Below are 18,409 nucleotides of genomic sequence, written 5' to 3' on the forward strand. Positions count from 1 at the left end.
TTTTTTGATATAGAATAATTACTATAGCATTTATATTTTAAGTTAAACAGTTGGCACTATCAAGAATTACACGTTACAAGTTGCCATTCGCTTACAAGAATTTGATAAGATTTTATACATCAGAGGATGTACGGTACACGTGTCGCATGCTCTTTTTCTGTACTTCATATAAATCTTTGATATATATAATTGAAAGTGTACCATAACTTGCATAATAATTGATGTACAAGGTATGGAATTTTTCTTTGAAATTATACATGTAAAAATTGCATGATAAGTAAATTTATCTTTCTGTGAGAAATATATAAAATCCAGAATATTTTACATCTACAGATGAGAGGCTTGTTATTTGTAAGTCTATTTTTGATAAGCGTATTTGCGGAGCCTAATGAAATCGATTTAAAACATTTGAAATGTTTAGGTAAAAATTAATTTCAATTTATGAAAGAATAATTATTTCTTTAATAACTTTAAAATTACAATTCAAATTACTTTAAATAGTATTCTAAGTTATTATTAAAGTAGTAATTTAAATAATAATTTAAGTTACTAGTGGAAAAATAATTGTTGCTCTCTTAGTTTGTAGGGCAACTTTAAAAGAATTACAAATTGAAGTATCTAAAGCTGATCCTAACAAATTGATCGATGTAGGTAGTTATAGGATGGATGCTGAGGGAAATACCAAACACAAAAAGGTAAATAATAAAAATGATAAAAAAAATATATAAATTATCAACATTGAATAATTTTAAGAATATTTTAGCCACTTGTGTATTGCAATATTTTGTAAATTTTATATATTCATTTTTTATTATATTAATATGATGTTTGTTTATTTGAAGGTTCCATTAAATCGATCAGAAGTATACATCTTAGATTTGTTGGATGGTATCTGTGAGAAAATGACAGATTATGTGAGAGCAACAAAAAAGTCTAATAATCAATTGACAATTTTAAATCTCATGTCTTCACCAGGTATAATGAATCCTCGAATGAAAGAAGTTGATATAATTCAAGATAGTGATTTAAATAAGAGTCTACAACATTATGTGAGTGCTGCTTATTATATTTGGATATTTGGAACATTCTTATTCATTAATTTGTATTAATATTTTTAGTGCAGTGTTATAGTTGAAGAATTTGAGGATGATATAGTATCGTTATACATTAATGGTATACGCAATAAGAAAGAGAAGCTTTGTACAGAGATTTCAAATATTTGTAATGAAAATTATATTGATTATGATGATGATGATGATGATGATTATGATGATAATGATTCTATAAATAATTATGTTAGTAATATTGATTATGATGAAGATAGAGATGAATTGTAAATGCATTTAAAACAATTTCGGGGATAAATGGAAATAATATTTATACATGTAAGTAAACTAAGAAGATGGAAATTTTTAAAAAACTCAAGTTAGATTAACTAATTAAATAGTTTCTGTTCTGTAAATAATTTCATGTATATAGAATACATGTTCTACATTTTGTTATTAAATTGTATATATTATATCATGATTACCCAACAGTTTATACCGATATATTTTTATATTACATCAATTATAATTAAATGTTCTATATTAATAATATAAAATGCCACACACAGTTGCACACACATATGCGCAACAGTATAGATTTAAGATATTTATAACATATTAAATATATTTTTGACATTTTCACAGTTTTTATTAATTATTATATTACAGCAAATTTATCGAGTAGAAAAATTTATATGTAGAATAATAATATAAATTCTCATAGATATTTCTTTTATTATATACACATATATTCGCACATGCGTATGACGTGTATTTGAATTTAGCGCGACTCGTTGCTCCGCCGTCATGTGATTGTTTTAATTTGCTCATCTTAAAATAGATGGCGCTGAAAACAGTTTTATCTTTTCAAGAGTGAAGTTTGGCGAGTTTTGTCTGACTTGGTCGTAGAAGACGACATTAGAGGTGATAGGGGAGTTCGGAGATTTAGGCGAATCCAACTAAGCCTTTTCTGGCACGTTTTTTCAACCCGTCATTGCATGTGCGTGTGTGTGTGTGCGTGCACGCGTATACGCATGTTCCGTTCGGAGCATTATACGTCCGTATGTACGCGCGAGAATGACAGTTCACTTGCTTGTTGAAGAACACGCGTGAGCGTGGAATCGCACAGGATCGTCCATCGAACATATGATCATTGCCGAGGTAAAGTCGATTCGTTCGGAAGTGAATAATGATTTGCGCCTATCGTTATCGCTTGAATCTGATCCGATTGCATGTGTGTTTCGTAGAAATGATGAGGCGTCGTGTCGCGTGTCGACAGTAAAGCTTTTTGACGACCAACGAGTAATAATCCACACGAAGAACGAAGCGAACAACCATGAGTTCCGTCTGGAAACGTTTGCAGCGAGTGAATAAGAGAGCCGCCAAGTTTCAGTTCACCGTCTCTTATCATGAGGTCACGTTGGAAACGACGACGAAATGGTAAGTGACTGTATAATGATTTATTGTTAATCATTCGAGCGAAAACTTTGTTTTTTATTGTCAAATAAATCATGCCGATAACTTTTTTTTGTTTATACAAACGCTTTTGAAAAAAATATTCTGTGTTCTACTCTATTTTTATTTTTTTTTATCTTCGTTAGCTCGCACTTTGTTTTCTTTTCACAAACATAATTACTTCCAATTATACTTGAATAAAAAAAAAAGTATTGGGAATTTTATTCTTTTAGTGTTTCTCAATAGGATGTATGTTGTTTATTGTGTATTAACAATCCTATTGAAAACTTACAAGTGTTTTTAAAAGTAAAAGAAAACAAGTGATATTTATGCAAACATAAATTATCATGTTTTTTAAATAAATTAAATTGAATTCCACAAGCTATGTGTTTAAGAATAATGCAACTTGAATGACAGTTTTAAATTTATGTAAATTATGTAATTTATTTAAGGCTATGTGCATTTTGAAAAGATGACATATGTATACACGAAATAATTTAAAAATTATCTATTTTATAAAACTATCTATTTTATAAAACTATGCAAAAGAAAGTGTTACATTATAAATTTGTTAAAGATAAATATTACACTAATGTACATTATTTTAAAAAATATATAGCGATATATAATATTTTGATAGGAAACCAAACAAACTGAGCATTGTTTGGACAAGACGTAGCAGAAGAGTTAGTTCGGAACCCTTAGACTGGGAGCCAAGTTTGAGTGATCCGCTTAAGGGTGCTATTAGCTGGGCAGTTCCTGACAATCACACAGTTTCTGTGACACTATTCAAAGATCCACGAACGCACGAACTAGAAGACAAAGATTGGACATTTGTCATCGAAGATGTAAGCAGTGCAGTATACTAATATATCTGCGAAAGAGTGCGGCATGTGGTGTATGTACATTGTCCTGTTATCGAGCAGGTATCATCGACGGGAAAAAGACGTCATGTCGCTGCTACTAATATAAATATGAAAAAGTATGCAACCCTTGAATCTAGCCAGCAACAACTCAAATTAGATTTAAAACCAACTTCTAAGAAGATTGTTAGTGCTACACTCGAATGTACTTTGTCATGTGTATTCCTGCGAGAAGGCAAAGCAACGTAAGCATGCAATTCAAGTTTAATGACTAATCAATTTTTGTATAAGTAGAAATATATTATTCTAATTAAATACTTTTTTACAACAGTATGTTTACTGAGTTTGAATACTAAATTTTCAATCTATTTGACTTGAATATTTATTATTTTATTTATTGTTAAATATTTAAAATACATTTTACTAGAATTCCTTGATGAAAACTTAAATATTTCTAATCTGCCATATAGGGATGAGGATATGCAAAGTATGGCTAGTTTAATGTCGGTTAATAATAACAGCGATATTGCACCATTGGATGATTTTGATAATGAAGATATACCTGAAGATGTTGAAGAGGTATCGGTAAAAAACTTGGATGAGATATTAGATATCTCAGCTCAACTCGATTTAATGACAAGCAGTCTTACTGAAAGTGAATTACCTAGCACTCCTATAAGTGGTGAGTGCTGATTCTTATATATTATTAATATAAATATTTTTTTAAAAATTCAACATTTACAATTATTTTTATATATTAATTTATATTTACATAATTATCGTTGCCATGATATTAATTAATTTTGTTACACCATGTTTTCAACTTCATTATTTGGAAATTTTAATATCAAAATAGAAATATTTTTTAATTCTCACTAATATGAGAATCAAATAGTCACATTCTTGATACAATATAAATTTATTGAATGTGAATACAAATCAATTTGAAGATTCTACAAAATATGTTTTAATAAGACTTGGTGTAATTCTATTTATAAATTATGAAATTGCTTTTACTTATTATTACTATACAATGAAATAATCATACTTCTAATAGTGGCAAGTTTATCAAAGGATGATACAACCCCTGTAAATGATGGAGAGCACTTTATACGCGACATTAGTCTAACAGGAATTGGAGATTCTCTGAAAGAAAAATCGCCCATAAAAGATCATGTTGCTGCTGAAAATGAGTATGTACAGTATTATGTCCTATAAGATAAAAATATAATATAACAATAATATTAAATATTTACTATTTTTACAAAGAATATGTAATTTCCTGTTTATTTTTTCAATTAAAAAAAACATGAAAAACCTACATAGACATGATTATTTGCTTGTTATAATAATATATAATCTAACAATTATGAATATATCTTTGCAGTAAAAACATTGAACATAGCGCGTTAAGGTTGCCGCTGCAGCCATTGGATTTTAAAAAGAATGAGGCAAATATTCCAAGACTGAAAGAGATTACTCCTGGTCAGGACTTATTGGAATGGTGTAAAGAAGTTACTAAGGATTACTCCGGTGTTAAAGTTACTAATTTGACGACATCTTGGCGAAACGGAATGGCATTTTGTGCAATTATTCATCACTTTAGACCTGATTTAATGTAAGTATTTCTGTTATAGAAATTGTCTTAATCGAATATTGTAATTTCGTAAATCGTCGCATTCTTCGCGTTACTTTTCCTTAGGAAGAAAATGTCAATCAATGACCTTGGCAATCTGCCGAATATTTTACTAACACGTTCCATTAATAAACAGTTTGAGATCATCATTGTTTTTCGCGCTAACCAATTTGTGCCAACATTTTAAAGATTATTTTTGACATCAGAAAGGTCGACGTATTTATATATGTACAATTATTGCAAATAAATGAATATATAAAGAAGAGAGAGTAGACGCCACATTTACAATGTATATGAATTTATCTCGTTTTGAAATGAGAAATTATTTTTGTATAAAGTGCTTTGGATAAATTATCTTGGATACATTGTCTTATGATTTCAAATGTTCTGTATTAATGTATTAAAAACTAATTATAAATTACATAATCTTGCTATGATTTCATCATTAAAATTTGATTTTTTAAGCAAATTGGATAATATTTGAAATAAAAATTTATAGAGATATCGATTCGCTGTTACCTCACGATGTAAAAGGCAATTGCAAGAGAGCATTTGATGCGGGCGAAGCTCTAGGCATACCCAGAGTTATAGAACCAGCAGACATGGACATATTAACTGTACCTGATAAATTGGCTGTGATGACTTATTTGTATCAATTGAGAGCGCATTTTACAGGCCATGAATTGGAGGTATTTTAAATTCTCTTCTATTAGTGTCTTTACCAGTGATTCTATTTCTTTTTTTCTTTACATAATGCTATACTTGGCACAACTGACAGCATGGTGTGATACTACTAATCCTTTGTTATTGCTTTAAACAAATCATTTTAGGTACATCAAATAGGTAAAACAACAGATGAATCTTCTTACATGATTGGCAGATTTAACACAGACAACAATACAGACGTGAGTGTTCAGTTATTTGGTCAAGAAATTATTAACTTACGAAAGAAGGAACAGATCGATCAGAAAAATAATAAAGCAGACAATAATCGACGGTAAATATATTTGTTATGACATTGCAACTTGCTGCTAATACAAAACAAATCATAATACCAAATAGAAGCATTTAATCGAAAGATCAAAATTAGAAATTTGCGATTCACTCTCGTAGATCGAATCCATTCGATAATAAAAAGGACGATATCAGTATCGATTCGCTGAAAAATAAGTTACATTTGAGCTTGAACACAGATAATCAAGATCATGATCAATGTAACAAAGATAAGTCGCCGTCTAGCGTGAAGGAAGTCAAGGATATCATATTGGCTAGCTCGAAAAGCATTCTGGGCAAGGTGTTATCACCAACCAAAGAAAAATATTTGTCTAGAGAGAAGGTACGTAAAATAAAATTCGAACAACATTTTGACATTGCTCCCGATTTTTGCGACTTTAGATCAGTTATATATAGTTTTGATTCGTAACTGGTGCGCAGTTTTTTTTTTTCATTGTGAGGAAATGAGTACGAATTTATCACAGAGTAAATCCCCACCGAGAGTGCAACAAGCGCAGCAACGTCCAATACTTATGACACGCCGCCAATTAACTGATCCGTTCGGCTCTGACGATGAAGAGGAAAACATACAGATAATTGATGACAAATGGTCACAATCGATCTCGATTACCAAATCGCAAACCCCAATTCGTGATGTCAGTATACACGAGATTGCGCAGATTGTTGCTTTTTACGCAGTCCTCTTATTATACCTTGCTGCATTAACAATAAATCCATAATAAGCGCGCATTGTTGTATCTTTATTTTTTTTATCAGTAAAAAGCGTCTTTTTTGTTTTACTTTTACTTTTCATTCATTATTATTGGCGTACAAATTTATAACTGCGCTTTTTTGCCAAGTATTGTCTATACAATACGTCGTAAATTTGCATGTAAATGTGCATGAGAAAAGTGCGCAAAATAATAAATATTTCGCGATGTTCGGAATGTAGATTTATATAGGCTGTCTCATAAGCTTTGCATTCAATTCTTTTTCGCAAATATAGTTTTAGTCTTTAGCCGAGTTTAACAAATATTTAATTTCAAGATTTTGCTCTTTTTAGTTATTAAAAATGCTTCATGTTAAAAATTTTAATATTGCAAACAAGTATCTTTAAAAAATACAAGCCTTATCTCAAAATATTCTATAATGGGTTCCTACAATGTTTCTACACTAAAGTAACAAGTATGCAAAGAAAGGTCACATGTAATTTTGATTGTACAAAAAATTTAATTTTCTTTAAAATTAAAACTTATATATTTTGTATATATAATGTCTTCAAAAATTATATAAGAAAAAAATTTTTTATTATATTATAATTGACATCTAAATAAAAATAAATTAAAAGTTGAATAATCTTATGTGTTATTTCAGTTTGCATTCCTTTCTTTGTACAAAAATATTTTTAAACTGAGCTCTATATATATATATATATATATATATATATATATATATATATATATATATATATACATGAAGAAATTGTACAACAATATCTTGATGCAACCAAGTTTTATTAGTGCAAGTATATTAAGAATAATTTTTTGCAGGATTTGATAAATTCTGATGACAGAGGAGGCCGAGGTAATACAGAATGCCAAGGTGCATCGCCGCCATATGCAGATCAACGTTCGCATGTAATTAACAATACTTGCTCTTGTTGTTACTACCACTTTAATTCATAAGATATCAATCAATTTATGTTTCTATTTTCTTTTTATATTAGCCATTAGTTAGTCGACACGATGAATTGCGAGAGCGTGCGAGACAACTCTTAGAACAAGCCAGAAATCAGACGAAACCATCCGGATTTGTTTCTGCTGCGATTAGTCCCGTCGAGGTTGTCTATTTATATAGTATTAAAGAATATCCCACTAATATATCGAGCATTTCTCGAGGCATATGATTGTAGACATACACTATGTATATATATTTTTTATAGACACAGAATGATGATGAAAGGCAACAACAATTGCGCGAAAGGGCGAGACGCTTAATAGCAGAAGTGAAAATGGGCGTCACTGTGACTCCAAGTCAACTGAATGACGATAATAGTAGTGATAGACGATCGATAGACGATCAGAACAATAGTCCTAGACGTAGCATCACACCATCGACCCCTGGTGATAGACTCAGCATAAAGGTACTTCAAATAATACTTTTCTTGCTTTTTTTGTAATATGTCACTGAGATTATATGTTAGGAAATAATAAATTGTAGTTAACTAAAATAAATTAACTCCTTAGTCTGAATATAATGGAAACATTCTGGGGAATACCAGTGTAATAGATGGTGAAAAGAAAACTGGTTCACCTTTGTATTCTTTCTCCAAAATCATAGAACGAATTTCACCCGATAAAGGAAGTCCTGACAGAACTCCGTATACACTTCGTGGGGTATGTTAATTTAATTTGACTAATTTATCTCTCAAATCATAAGTTTGAAAAATTGTGATTATGATATACTTGAAACAGTGTATATTCTAAATTTTTATTGAGTTGTAATAACGATTTATTTTTTCAATAACATTTCAACATTTTAGTTGGGTAAAGATATGACATCGTATATTCAAAATGAACTGGAAGCGCTTGAGAGGGAACAGAATCAAATCGACATACAAGCTGGTAAACTTGAAAAGCAATTAAGAGCAGCCATGGAGAGTGATAATGAAGATGAAACGGAAAGACTAATGTCTCTATGGTTTACACTTGTTAACAAGAAGAATGCACTTTTGAGAAGGCAAATGCAATTAAACATATTGTAAGTGATTAATTGATTTATATTATTTTTCGTTTTGATTGAAAATTATATAAACAATATTTATCATAATAATCTCAATTTGATGAAATTATCTTTAGGGAGAAAGAAGACGATTTAGAACGACGATTTGAACTTTTAAATCGCGAATTGAGAAGTATCCTTGCAGTGGAGGACTGGCGGAAAACATCCGAGCAAAAAATGCGTGAAAACTTATTGTTGGAAGAGTTGGTATCCATTGTGAATAAAAGAGATGAATTGGTTCATCATCTCGATACACAAGAGAGAGCGTAAATATAATTGATACATATTATTATGTGTATTACATTTCTCTAAAATTATTAAGTTTTAACTTTTCCCATACAATTTTCAGCATTGAGGATGATGACGAGATAGAGCGCGATTTATCTCGTGCTGGATTAGCTCAACGAAATAAAAATTGTGTTGTACAATGAGGAGTTTATATTATTTATCGTGTTTTTCTGACGCTATTTTGAAGGTAAGTTGCTTGATATTATAGAAAGATATTTCAAAAAGTGAAGAAATCAAGAGTAAATATATTATTTATTATTCCCATATATAAAATTTAAATTCTATTCATTGATATTTTATTCATTATCTTTTTATAGAATCTTTTTATAGAAATTTGTTATTGTTCTTAAGTCTGATAGATAAATCTCCTAAATCAAATTCATATTGAATTAAAATGTTTAAATTATATAAGGTCCAACAATAAGATCTTTCAAAATAAATGAAAGTAATAAATAAAATAAAATTGTGATTCCTACTTATATTATTAAAATCTTATTTCTTTTTTTTATACTCTTATTTAAATGGCATCTTAATCAAAGCTTTAATATTTCAGCAAGCAACATAATTTATGTTGAGTTTTTGTTATTTAATGAGATTATCCTTGCACAAAAAATTTTTTTGTTTTTTTAAATATGCAAAAAAATATAAATTTTTAATCACGTGTTTTTTCCAGGCATGACCCATTTTACTGCAAAGTTGCCAAAGAATTGACGAAATTAGAGTTTGAAAAATTAAGTATGGTTATGGTGTCTCATGATTACACACACAGATTATTTTTAGGAACTCATTTTTTTCATTGTATATTAAAAATGAATTTCGAAATAGATTCAGATTTCGCTTTTACTATAAATATATTAAATTCGTAAGAAATTTTGAAGAAAAATAACGCAAAAAATTAAAATAACAAACATTAGATAAATATTAATCATTGAGATGCGTAAATGCACTTAATTTCTTGTATATTATAGAGTACCTAATATCGATTATTTCATAAAATAAGCATTTCACTGTGTGTTTTAAGTGGATTACCGCGCGTTAATAGAATCGTGTGCAAATAGATAAATATGTTATCGGATAAAAAATCATGCGAAATACTTTCACAATTAATAATATAAAAACTAATTTTTTTTTAAACTGGAAGATAAAATGCGTTTAGCAAAAGTAGAGTGAATGCAAATGCAAGAAATAAATGAAAAGAGTGGAAGTTAGTTAATAAAGATATGCCTCGATGAGATTTAAAAAGTAATCAATTACAAAGTTATTATTTGATACTGTATTATATTATTTTGTTCACACAATTATATATATTTGTATAATTAATAATTAATTCAAAAATGTAAACCAAATACAATTTTTAATTCATAGCGAGTGAATTTGAAACATCTAATTTATATAGAGATTATTTTGTGGCGCTAAGATATTTAATTGAGAAACCAAAGAAATGTGACAATTTAAGATCTGTTTTACAATGAGTGATTGGTCGTTAATCGTAAGCAAATTAACCAATCACAATCGATTATTTCGAAAATACTTAACTGTGATTGGTCAATTTGCTTATGACTAACGACTCATTGTAGAATGAGCCTAAATTTCATTATTCGTGCAAAAAATATTAGTGACAGATTTGATTGATCATAGTGTGTTGTTCCGTGAATATTTTTAATAGCTACTACCTGGTTACGGAGGTTAGTTATGCGTCAAAATTGATCTAGTAATTAATCGATAATCCATAATTGATTTAAATTGATAGCGAGATATCGATTTAAATTGATTTTCAAAGAATAGATTGATTACAAAAAGAACTTTGCGCGCGTCGAAGTTATATATGTATAATTTTCGGACTCGTTTTTATTCATTCGCATGAACTCTATTTGTGCCATAAATACTGATATTTTACGTGCTACTTGTGTAAGAAGCTCACGGTGCGAGAGGATTCATTAAAGGGAAATAATTTTACCGGGATGTATACTTTTTTAACGACTAAGACTTCTCATTAAAGGTAATTCCTTTTATACGATATGTTTGCACGTCCGATATCACACTGTGTGATTGTAAGTATTTCGAATGAAATGGTACGTTATTTCCAAGTGCTTTAATCGTAGATTAAATAGAACACGTAGAAAAAAAAATTTATTTGTTCGATTTGTAAAAGTTGGTCTTTGTTACGCAGCACGTATTGTTTGACGGATCTCGCAGGCAAAAAATTGACGGATGACGAATGTTTGTTTTTATATTTGATGCAATTTTTGTGAAAATGCATTGATAAATATTTATTGCCTCTCTAATTTGTCTAATTTTTTCGAAATTGCTGATATTGTCTAAAAAGAAAAATATTTATCGATATGTAATGTGATTGTTCCGAAGAATTGAATGCAGGATTTATCTGCCAAAAGTAATATATGAAAAATAAATATTAAAATTTAATTAATTTTTCTCCTAAAGCACATGTTATTTTATTGTGGTTTTACCACAAAATCGTAAATTCAATATTTAAATTTTAATATTCAAAAAGATATTAATTTTCAAATATTTTTTTTACATCGGTATCTCATGTAAAATTTTAAAATATATAAAGATAAAGATAGAAAAAGAACGTGTGCTGAAATTAATTGTTTTATGTATGTTATGCTAGATGAACAATCACAAGGAGTATTGTCAATATTTTTCGCCAAACAAAAAGTAACATTGCGAATGCGTTTGTCACGTTTGTGTCAGTCTACCTGTAGACAATTTAGAATAACTTTTGAAAGTTGATATTACGTCATCTCTCTGTTAAATACTCTCTATTCAAATATACTAACATATATCTATATATACGCAAGTAATTTATGTAATTATTTTTAAAAGCGTATAATAATGCATACGTTAAAAACATCGCGTAAGTGCTCGAGATATTAGAGTGATACAAGCATAATGATCGATTCAATTACACTCATACACAGATATATACACATGTTTTAAGCAGACCATGTAAAATCATCCTTTTGAGAACGTGTATAATTATCGAAACATATTTAGAGTGTATGTAATTAAAGCTTCGAGATACACATTGGGGAAAAATATTCCCTGTTCACTATACACACATACATGCACATGTATATCTATAAGTGAATCATTATATAATAACGTCTTAAATGATTTTATATCTTCATCTTTAATTCTTGTAATTTTGTTAATTCTCGAAAGAATTGAAGAATCTTCGTTAAGCTAAAATCATGTAATATCGATGGCTCTCAGATAATGAAAGAATGAAAAAATTTTTGCACGGTTAAAATATTGAAAAACAAGAAATATATCACGAAATATATCATTGCGAAGCGAAGCGTGACTTTACTCTTGTTATATGTCGATCATTACGCGATCTCGCTAAAGCCTTAAATAAGGCTGATGTAAGCCAAACTCATATACTGGGTACCCCAACTGATTTATTAGCTGTTAAATAAAATTTTTTCAAAATCGTGCAAACGCGATTAAGGGATTACATCGTTTCTGTGTGTGAACGATTTAGCAATAATTTATTATTCTAGTGCCTATGCATACTTGTATGTTTATAAAATCATAGCACACTGGATCGATTATAACTTATTTTATCCTGTATTACTACGATAAATAATAATTGTAAAGATAATCGTTCTTGCCAATGCTATAGTCTTGTGAACATGTGCTTTTATTTTACTTTGCCGATGTTAATCATAGTATTGTATGTGAGAGTGCAAGCGAGCGAGAAAATAAAACGTATCGCGCAACATTCGCCATGAATAAGGAAAGACTTATATAAAGTACCGCAGAAGAAAATAATAAATATGATGTTGATAATACTATCGATGTGGTACTGCCGTTTTATTTTTATTATAATCAACTTTATATATCTAGAATAAGACTTTTGTATGGCGTAATTTCTGAATGTAAAAAATATTAAATGACATCTGTCATTTAACATTTTTTACACAAGAAATTATATCATAATATAAAGTGAAAAATACTTTAAATAAGACGGCATACTTGAAGAGAAAATAAATATAGTATTTAAAAATTAAAAAGAAACAACAAAATGTAATTGAGATACAATTTTATTAGCGGATATTTTGCAGATGGCAGTGACTATATACATATTGTTACATGTTTATGCAATATGATTGACTATTTGTCACCTTCAGGTTTGCTAACCGTGACATATTTAGTTGACTATATAAATATCGATTGCGACCTGTACATGAAAAGTTACAAATCTATTATACACTAATAACTAATAACAACGATCTATATCTTTTCGATATATTTACTCTTTGTTTAAATTTCGTAACGAGATGTTTTACCGTAGATAAAGTTTATTGGAGTCTATAAACTCATTGAATTATACAACAAGAGATGAGTTTTTTGAGTTTCCTTCAGAAAAAAGAAATATTTGAACCATGATATTATGATTCCACAATCTTTACTACTAAACTTATCGCGTAACAATCTTTATTAATTATTTATGTTATTTATAACAAACAATACGCTCGCAAAAATTATTGCGTTTACTTTCAATTACAAATTCTTTGTTCACTTTGGCATTAATGATCTTCTCCGTTAATATTTAATCAAGTTTCGCGCAATAAGTGTATCATGGAAATTGCAAACAACAGAGAATAGGAGACGTGTACTTATTGTTTTTCCTTATTTCGCTAATTCTCGATAATTAAGTGAAAATTCAGTTACAAAGTTTATATTTTTTCAACATAGTTTGAAGGAAAAAGACCGGTCTTTCCTTTCAGTCTTCCGTGCCACCAACCGCCTTCATCTACAAAAATTATATTTTATTAATTATTTAACATGTAAAGAATTTTTGTTACATTTTTTTTGTGTAGATTAACATAACATATCACACTTATAATTTTTAACTTGTAATAATAGAAAGGAATAACGCACGCAAAGGTTATTTTAGTAAGAAATTAATACCATACTAACATATTTATATGTTCTCTCTATTTCTCTCTTTTTATATTATCGATTATTAACATATTATATTATTTATTATACAGAATCACATGTATAAACTCACGTTCTTTGAGTACTTCTATGATGTCGCCTTCCTTGAGGCCTAGCTCATCGAGATCCTGCGGCTCGTAATCGTACAAGGCCTTGACTTTTGGCAAACTCGGTGGTATCGGTTTTTGGGGAGGTATCTTTCTATTAGCGACCGCGTACGCGGTGTTATCCTCCTTTCTCCTTACGCGGTTTAACGCGTCGTTAGGTTGTTTCATGTTCCATTCTTGGGATGTTTGCATTCCTTTACTTTGATGACCGGAAGCGTTATGTTCGTCATTGAGGGAGGGTAACTTGAATCTTATAGGTTCGTGCGGTGGCGGTGGGTCCGTAGGTGGTGGAGGAAATTTAAGTATACCTTTGAATCATCCGGAAAAGAATATTAAATATTTATGCAAGTGAGCTTAATGTATAGTTAAATGTAAATAATTCTTTTTCACTTGACATTTTTTTAATTTAATACGCGATTTTATAGATCCTATCATCCTAAAAATTCTTTTTAAAGTAATTTTTGCGAAGCTATGTATTTTTTCGCGCATTTCACTTATTTGAAGATATATTTCTTCAAATCGAGCTCGTCGAAACTTACCACGTGGTCCGGCATTGGGATTGATACAACACATGCCCATTACAGCAGTCTGCTTATCCCGTAGCTTGTTAGGATAGTTTGTTCCATTTCTCATAGCTTTTTGAAGCTGTATAGGTTGAACATTCGGACGATTTGGTGGAATGTTTGGTTTACCGTTTAAAGTAGCTTGTGTAGAAGTCGTAGATCTTACAGCTGCTACCGGATGAGGAGGAGGTTTACCTGTTATAATCGTCTGATTGTTCCCAATTGTGACTGAAGTCAAATCGCACAGCTTCGGTGCTGAACGAATCGGTATGTTATCATTATGCGAACGAACAAACAATGTTGATCGATCTGAATTGGGTTCTGAAATAGAAGCGGTATCATTACTTGCGTCTATATAAATAAGAAATTATATATTTTTCACGCATATGTGTATATGATAAAAAATATATTTGTTCGTCGGTATTTTAATTATTAAATTAATAATTTGCACGTATACGAAATTGAATTATCCAAAATAAAAAACTCACTTGCTGTATTTGGTAATCCTGGACCGATACTGACGTTGAGAATTTTGCCGAAAGGTTTTAAAATCTCCTTATCACCATAATCGGTTTGCGTAAACCTTACGTGTCTCGTTCCACCGCCAGCCCAACCTTCCTTCTTCACTTTAAATTCTAAGCTGAAAAAGAAATAAATTTATGAATTTTGTCTCGAGCATAGAATGCATTATACACGTGTGTCGCGTTAGTATAAACCATGTACGAAATATAAAAAAGCCCCTACTCGTTGCTAAATTTAACATTCAAAGGATGGCCAATGTCCTCGAGATATTTTTTGCCAAGAACAGATAGGAATTCCGTCTTGAATACCGATTCTAATAAGCTGGCATAATCCTCCCTCGTATGAATGATTATGAAATTATCCTGGAATGAAAATTATTATCAACAAATGCATACGATACTATTATATAATACGTACACAGATTAGCATAAAAGGATAATTACTTGCAGCGTGCTTAATGACACGTGGCTAATTTGATTAAATGGGAGCTTCCTTTTAATAACTTGCACAGATTTACCCTTTTCGGGACCTTTCTTTATTTGTTCTCGGCCGATTAAATAAAGGTACTTGCCAGTGAGAATGAGATCTCTTCTGCACATCTGTTTTACAAATTATTCATCGTAAAGGCTTTAATCTTAATGTAAAAAGTATGTTATTAAATAGATTTCTTCGCGGTAATATCTTTATCTTTATAATATCTTTATAAATTAAGGAACGCTCGAGTGATTCGAAATTGTCGGGACTTTCACCTTGAATCTTCTATCGTATTTCTTCACGACCTCGGCAAAGAACACCTTTTCCCGTCTTCCGAGTAGACTCATTGTCTGCGACTTGCCTTCCAGCCCTATGTAATCGCCCACGAAATTTCTATTCAGACTCGCCCGTCTTCGCTCTTTATGACCGAAGAGAAGATTAGCGGCTTCCTGTTTCTGTTGTTGCTGCCTCTTCCGGGCAAAGTACTTTTTGAAGGCTTTCTGTATGACTCGCGCATACATGTTGTACTTCCGGTCACGAGCTTCCTCCAGCATGAAGAGCTAAGTAGATGGTCTTATTTAATCAATTCGTTGGGCTTGACTTAATTCGAAATGTGTGTTTTTGTCAAGTCTGCGAGAGTAACGCTAAAAGTAGATCTTTGCGAGACGAAAACTTACGGTTTCCGGCGCCTTGATGAAGAGTTTCGATCTGCCAAGCTGATATTGCGACTTATCGATATGGATGCTGCCTAATATCCACTCTACGCCTTGTTTCTCTTCACCGGGCCAACGAGGCCAGGTTTCCTTGGTGAGGATCGCATATCTGTGTAGAAACTTGGCAAAGGTTCTTCTATAGGCGAAGCCAGCTCGGCGTACTCGGATATTTTCTTTCAGACCTAAATATTCCACCTAGATTGTGGAAAACTGTGCGATTACTATCGTCTTCTGTTAATTCATCGCCGAGAGGGTATCGAATCTCGGATTCACCGCTTTTAAGGTTTTTAAAAAGTCATAACTGTACATCCGCCGAGTTTGCTTGGTTAAAATTGAAATACTCGCGTAACCGATGGTCTATTTAACTGATTATTATCGATCGCAAAATATAACGTCCACGTAATACGTTTCCGTTAGAACATCTCTCTGTGGGCATTCTACTCCATTAGGATAACTATCATTCTAGCGCAGACTGTAACGTGAAAACTATGCCGTATTGACTTTCTCGAACAAAATTTCAACGTTATTATCCGAAGGAAGAGGAAAAGATACCTTGTCGATACTTTAATCGCTCTGGCATAGTTTGTCGAAATATCGCATCATTGAATTAAAAATTAAATATGTGGACACGACCAAGACAATTTCATTAACATTCTTGTTTGCTCATTTTTTTGAAATTATCGATTACTGTCTGATTTTTTCACAAGTATTTGCAATTTTCTAGATTATAGATGTATCATTATATATAAATTATAGATATTATTCATGTTTTGCGTGTGGTAAATGTTTATTCTGAAATATAAAATTTTCTAGGCAAATTATTATACCTGATGCTTGACTCTCAGGTAATCCCAATCTCGCGGTTTTTTCGTTTCATTCGGTTTGATGCACCGAATGTAATGCGGCGTGCATTTCATCAGTTGACCGACCAAGCGACTGGCTTGACTTCTGATTTTGCTACCCGCGGTGGTTGGTCTGGACTTGAGAGTCTTGGTTTTACCGGTGTCTCGCGGATAAAGTTCACGCACCAAGGAACTAAGAAACATATTAAGAAAATATTATTTTTTCCTGTTTTCAGATACATATCTATATATCTCTTAGACAATATTATATAACGCATCGAACGATAATTTCAAACATTTCACAAAAAAATGAAAAAAAATTAATCGGCTAGTTTTCATTATGTCATCGATTTTACTAAAATGTCGGCGATCTGTAACTCTTTATTACACGTGACTTGCGCGACATTTTCCGCGTAATTCTTACGTAAATGATGAACGTGCATGATTAGTAATTAAGCGATGATTACATTAAATTATCGACGAGTTTACGTAACAGCGCAGTGATTTTTAACAGCTAAAGGTTTTAATACTATGTTTGCAAATGTTGAAGCATGATAACTGTCAGTTAACTTTCCGCTTTATATTTGTTCGGATTATTGAGAAATGTAGAATATAAAACGCAATTAATACCTCGTATCTTTCATAATTAACCCCCGCGAAAAATAAACTTTTTAACTTTCTCTCTCCCTCTTTATTACTATTATATAATATTTTAATATTTAATAATCTCTCTCGTGGTAATGTTTTATTTCCATTTTATGCTCTCGTTATGAAATATCCGATCGAAGAAAAAAAAAAGGATAAAGATAGAGAGAAATAGTACGGGTTAATTAATCATCGTCAAGCGATACGCTATGCGAGTTTGTCTAGCATAGTATTTGGAATAATTTGTCACACGTATAATTGACAGGTAATGCAATCGCTTACTTGGAGCTGGTTTGCATCAATTCGATCAGATCCAAGAAGAGGACGTCTCGGTTCTTATCGCAAAATCCATCGACAGAGTAGGACACCGCACCGGCGTAATGCAGGATTGCGAAACCGTCGCTAATGTCTTGGAAGTGCACGTGCTGTTTGGCCGTTCCTGCCAGTTTCTGCAAGATTTATAATATAATTTGGAATATTATTGAACCGTAAAGAGTATCGTCGTCGAAA

General features: G+C 30.9%; 3 protein-coding genes across 5 annotated transcripts in view; 2 read left to right on the forward strand and 1 right to left on the reverse strand.

Moving 5' to 3' along the window:
- The first annotated feature begins 50 nt into the window (after positions 1–50).
- On the forward strand, positions 51–1,464 carry LOC105251222 (protein seele). Its single transcript, XM_011257839.3, has 5 exons — positions 51–230; positions 334–421; positions 580–695; positions 843–1,049; positions 1,119–1,464. The coding sequence occupies exons 1-5, from the start codon at positions 222–224 to the stop codon at positions 1,335–1,337; spliced, it is 639 nt and encodes a 212-aa protein (XP_011256141.1). The 5' UTR covers positions 51–221; the 3' UTR covers positions 1,338–1,464.
- Positions 1,465–1,923: 459 nt separating this feature from the next.
- Positions 1,924–10,339, forward strand: LOC105251223 (EH domain-binding protein 1). Of its 3 annotated transcripts, XM_011257840.3 has the most exons (19): positions 1,924–2,207; positions 2,294–2,486; positions 3,142–3,349; positions 3,428–3,609; positions 3,835–4,046; positions 4,422–4,557; positions 4,752–4,982; positions 5,500–5,689; positions 5,831–5,997; positions 6,114–6,336; positions 6,479–6,649; positions 7,544–7,630; positions 7,720–7,833; positions 7,936–8,136; positions 8,240–8,389; positions 8,536–8,753; positions 8,852–9,040; positions 9,124–9,249; positions 9,736–10,339. In XM_011257840.3, the coding sequence occupies exons 2-18, from the start codon at positions 2,383–2,385 to the stop codon at positions 9,203–9,205; spliced, it is 2,865 nt and encodes a 954-aa protein (XP_011256142.1). In that variant the 5' UTR covers positions 1,924–2,207; positions 2,294–2,382; the 3' UTR covers positions 9,206–9,249; positions 9,736–10,339. The 3 variants fall into 3 exon arrangements, with proteins under 3 accessions (XP_011256142.1, XP_011256143.1, XP_011256144.1); XM_011257841.3 differs by lacking the exon at positions 6,479–6,649 and having other exon boundaries at positions 1,925–2,207; XM_011257842.3 differs by lacking the exons at positions 5,831–5,997; positions 6,114–6,336; positions 6,479–6,649 and having other exon boundaries at positions 1,925–2,207.
- Positions 10,340–13,114: 2,775 nt separating this feature from the next.
- Positions 13,115–18,409, reverse strand: part of LOC105251226 (unconventional myosin-Ie) — a 28,882-nt gene continuing 23,587 nt past the window's right edge. Inside the window, exons 12-21 of the mRNA XM_011257846.3 lie at positions 18,182–18,348; positions 17,240–17,447; positions 16,377–16,607; positions 15,975–16,259; positions 15,669–15,824; positions 15,448–15,587; positions 15,192–15,343; positions 14,680–15,024; positions 14,107–14,448; positions 13,115–13,845 (exon numbers count right to left, since the gene is read on the reverse strand). Coding sequence (XP_011256148.1) covers positions 13,769–13,845; positions 14,107–14,448; positions 14,680–15,024; positions 15,192–15,343; positions 15,448–15,587; positions 15,669–15,824; positions 15,975–16,259; positions 16,377–16,607; positions 17,240–17,447; positions 18,182–18,348 — 2,103 coding nt within the window. The 3' untranslated portion in view covers positions 13,115–13,768. The remainder of the gene's footprint in view (positions 13,846–14,106; positions 14,449–14,679; positions 15,025–15,191; positions 15,344–15,447; positions 15,588–15,668; positions 15,825–15,974; positions 16,260–16,376; positions 16,608–17,239; positions 17,448–18,181; positions 18,349–18,409) is intronic.

The sequence above is a fragment of the Camponotus floridanus genome, unplaced genomic scaffold, assembly GCF_003227725.1.
Source record: "Camponotus floridanus strain SB8 unplaced genomic scaffold, Cflo_v7.5 scaffold16, whole genome shotgun sequence".
NCBI lineage: Eukaryota > Metazoa > Arthropoda > Insecta > Hymenoptera > Formicidae > Camponotus > Camponotus floridanus.

Excerpts from the sequence above, each read along its gene's own strand:
- LOC105251223 (XM_011257840.3), top strand. The coding sequence starts at position 2,383 with ATGAGTTCCGTCTGGAAACGTTTGCAGCGAGTGAATAAGAGAGCCGCC. Across the intron at positions 4,558-4,751 it reads CATGTTGCTGCTGAAAATGA|TAAAAACATTGAACATAGCG; the intron begins GTATGTACAGTA and ends ATATCTTTGCAG. Across the intron at positions 8,390-8,535 it reads CTCCGTATACACTTCGTGGG|TTGGGTAAAGATATGACATC; the intron begins GTATGTTAATTT and ends TCAACATTTTAG.
- LOC105251222 (XM_011257839.3), top strand. Across the intron at positions 696-842 it reads GAAATACCAAACACAAAAAG|GTTCCATTAAATCGATCAGA; the intron begins GTAAATAATAAA and ends GTTTATTTGAAG. Across the intron at positions 1,050-1,118 it reads ATAAGAGTCTACAACATTAT|TGCAGTGTTATAGTTGAAGA; the intron begins GTGAGTGCTGCT and ends TAATATTTTTAG.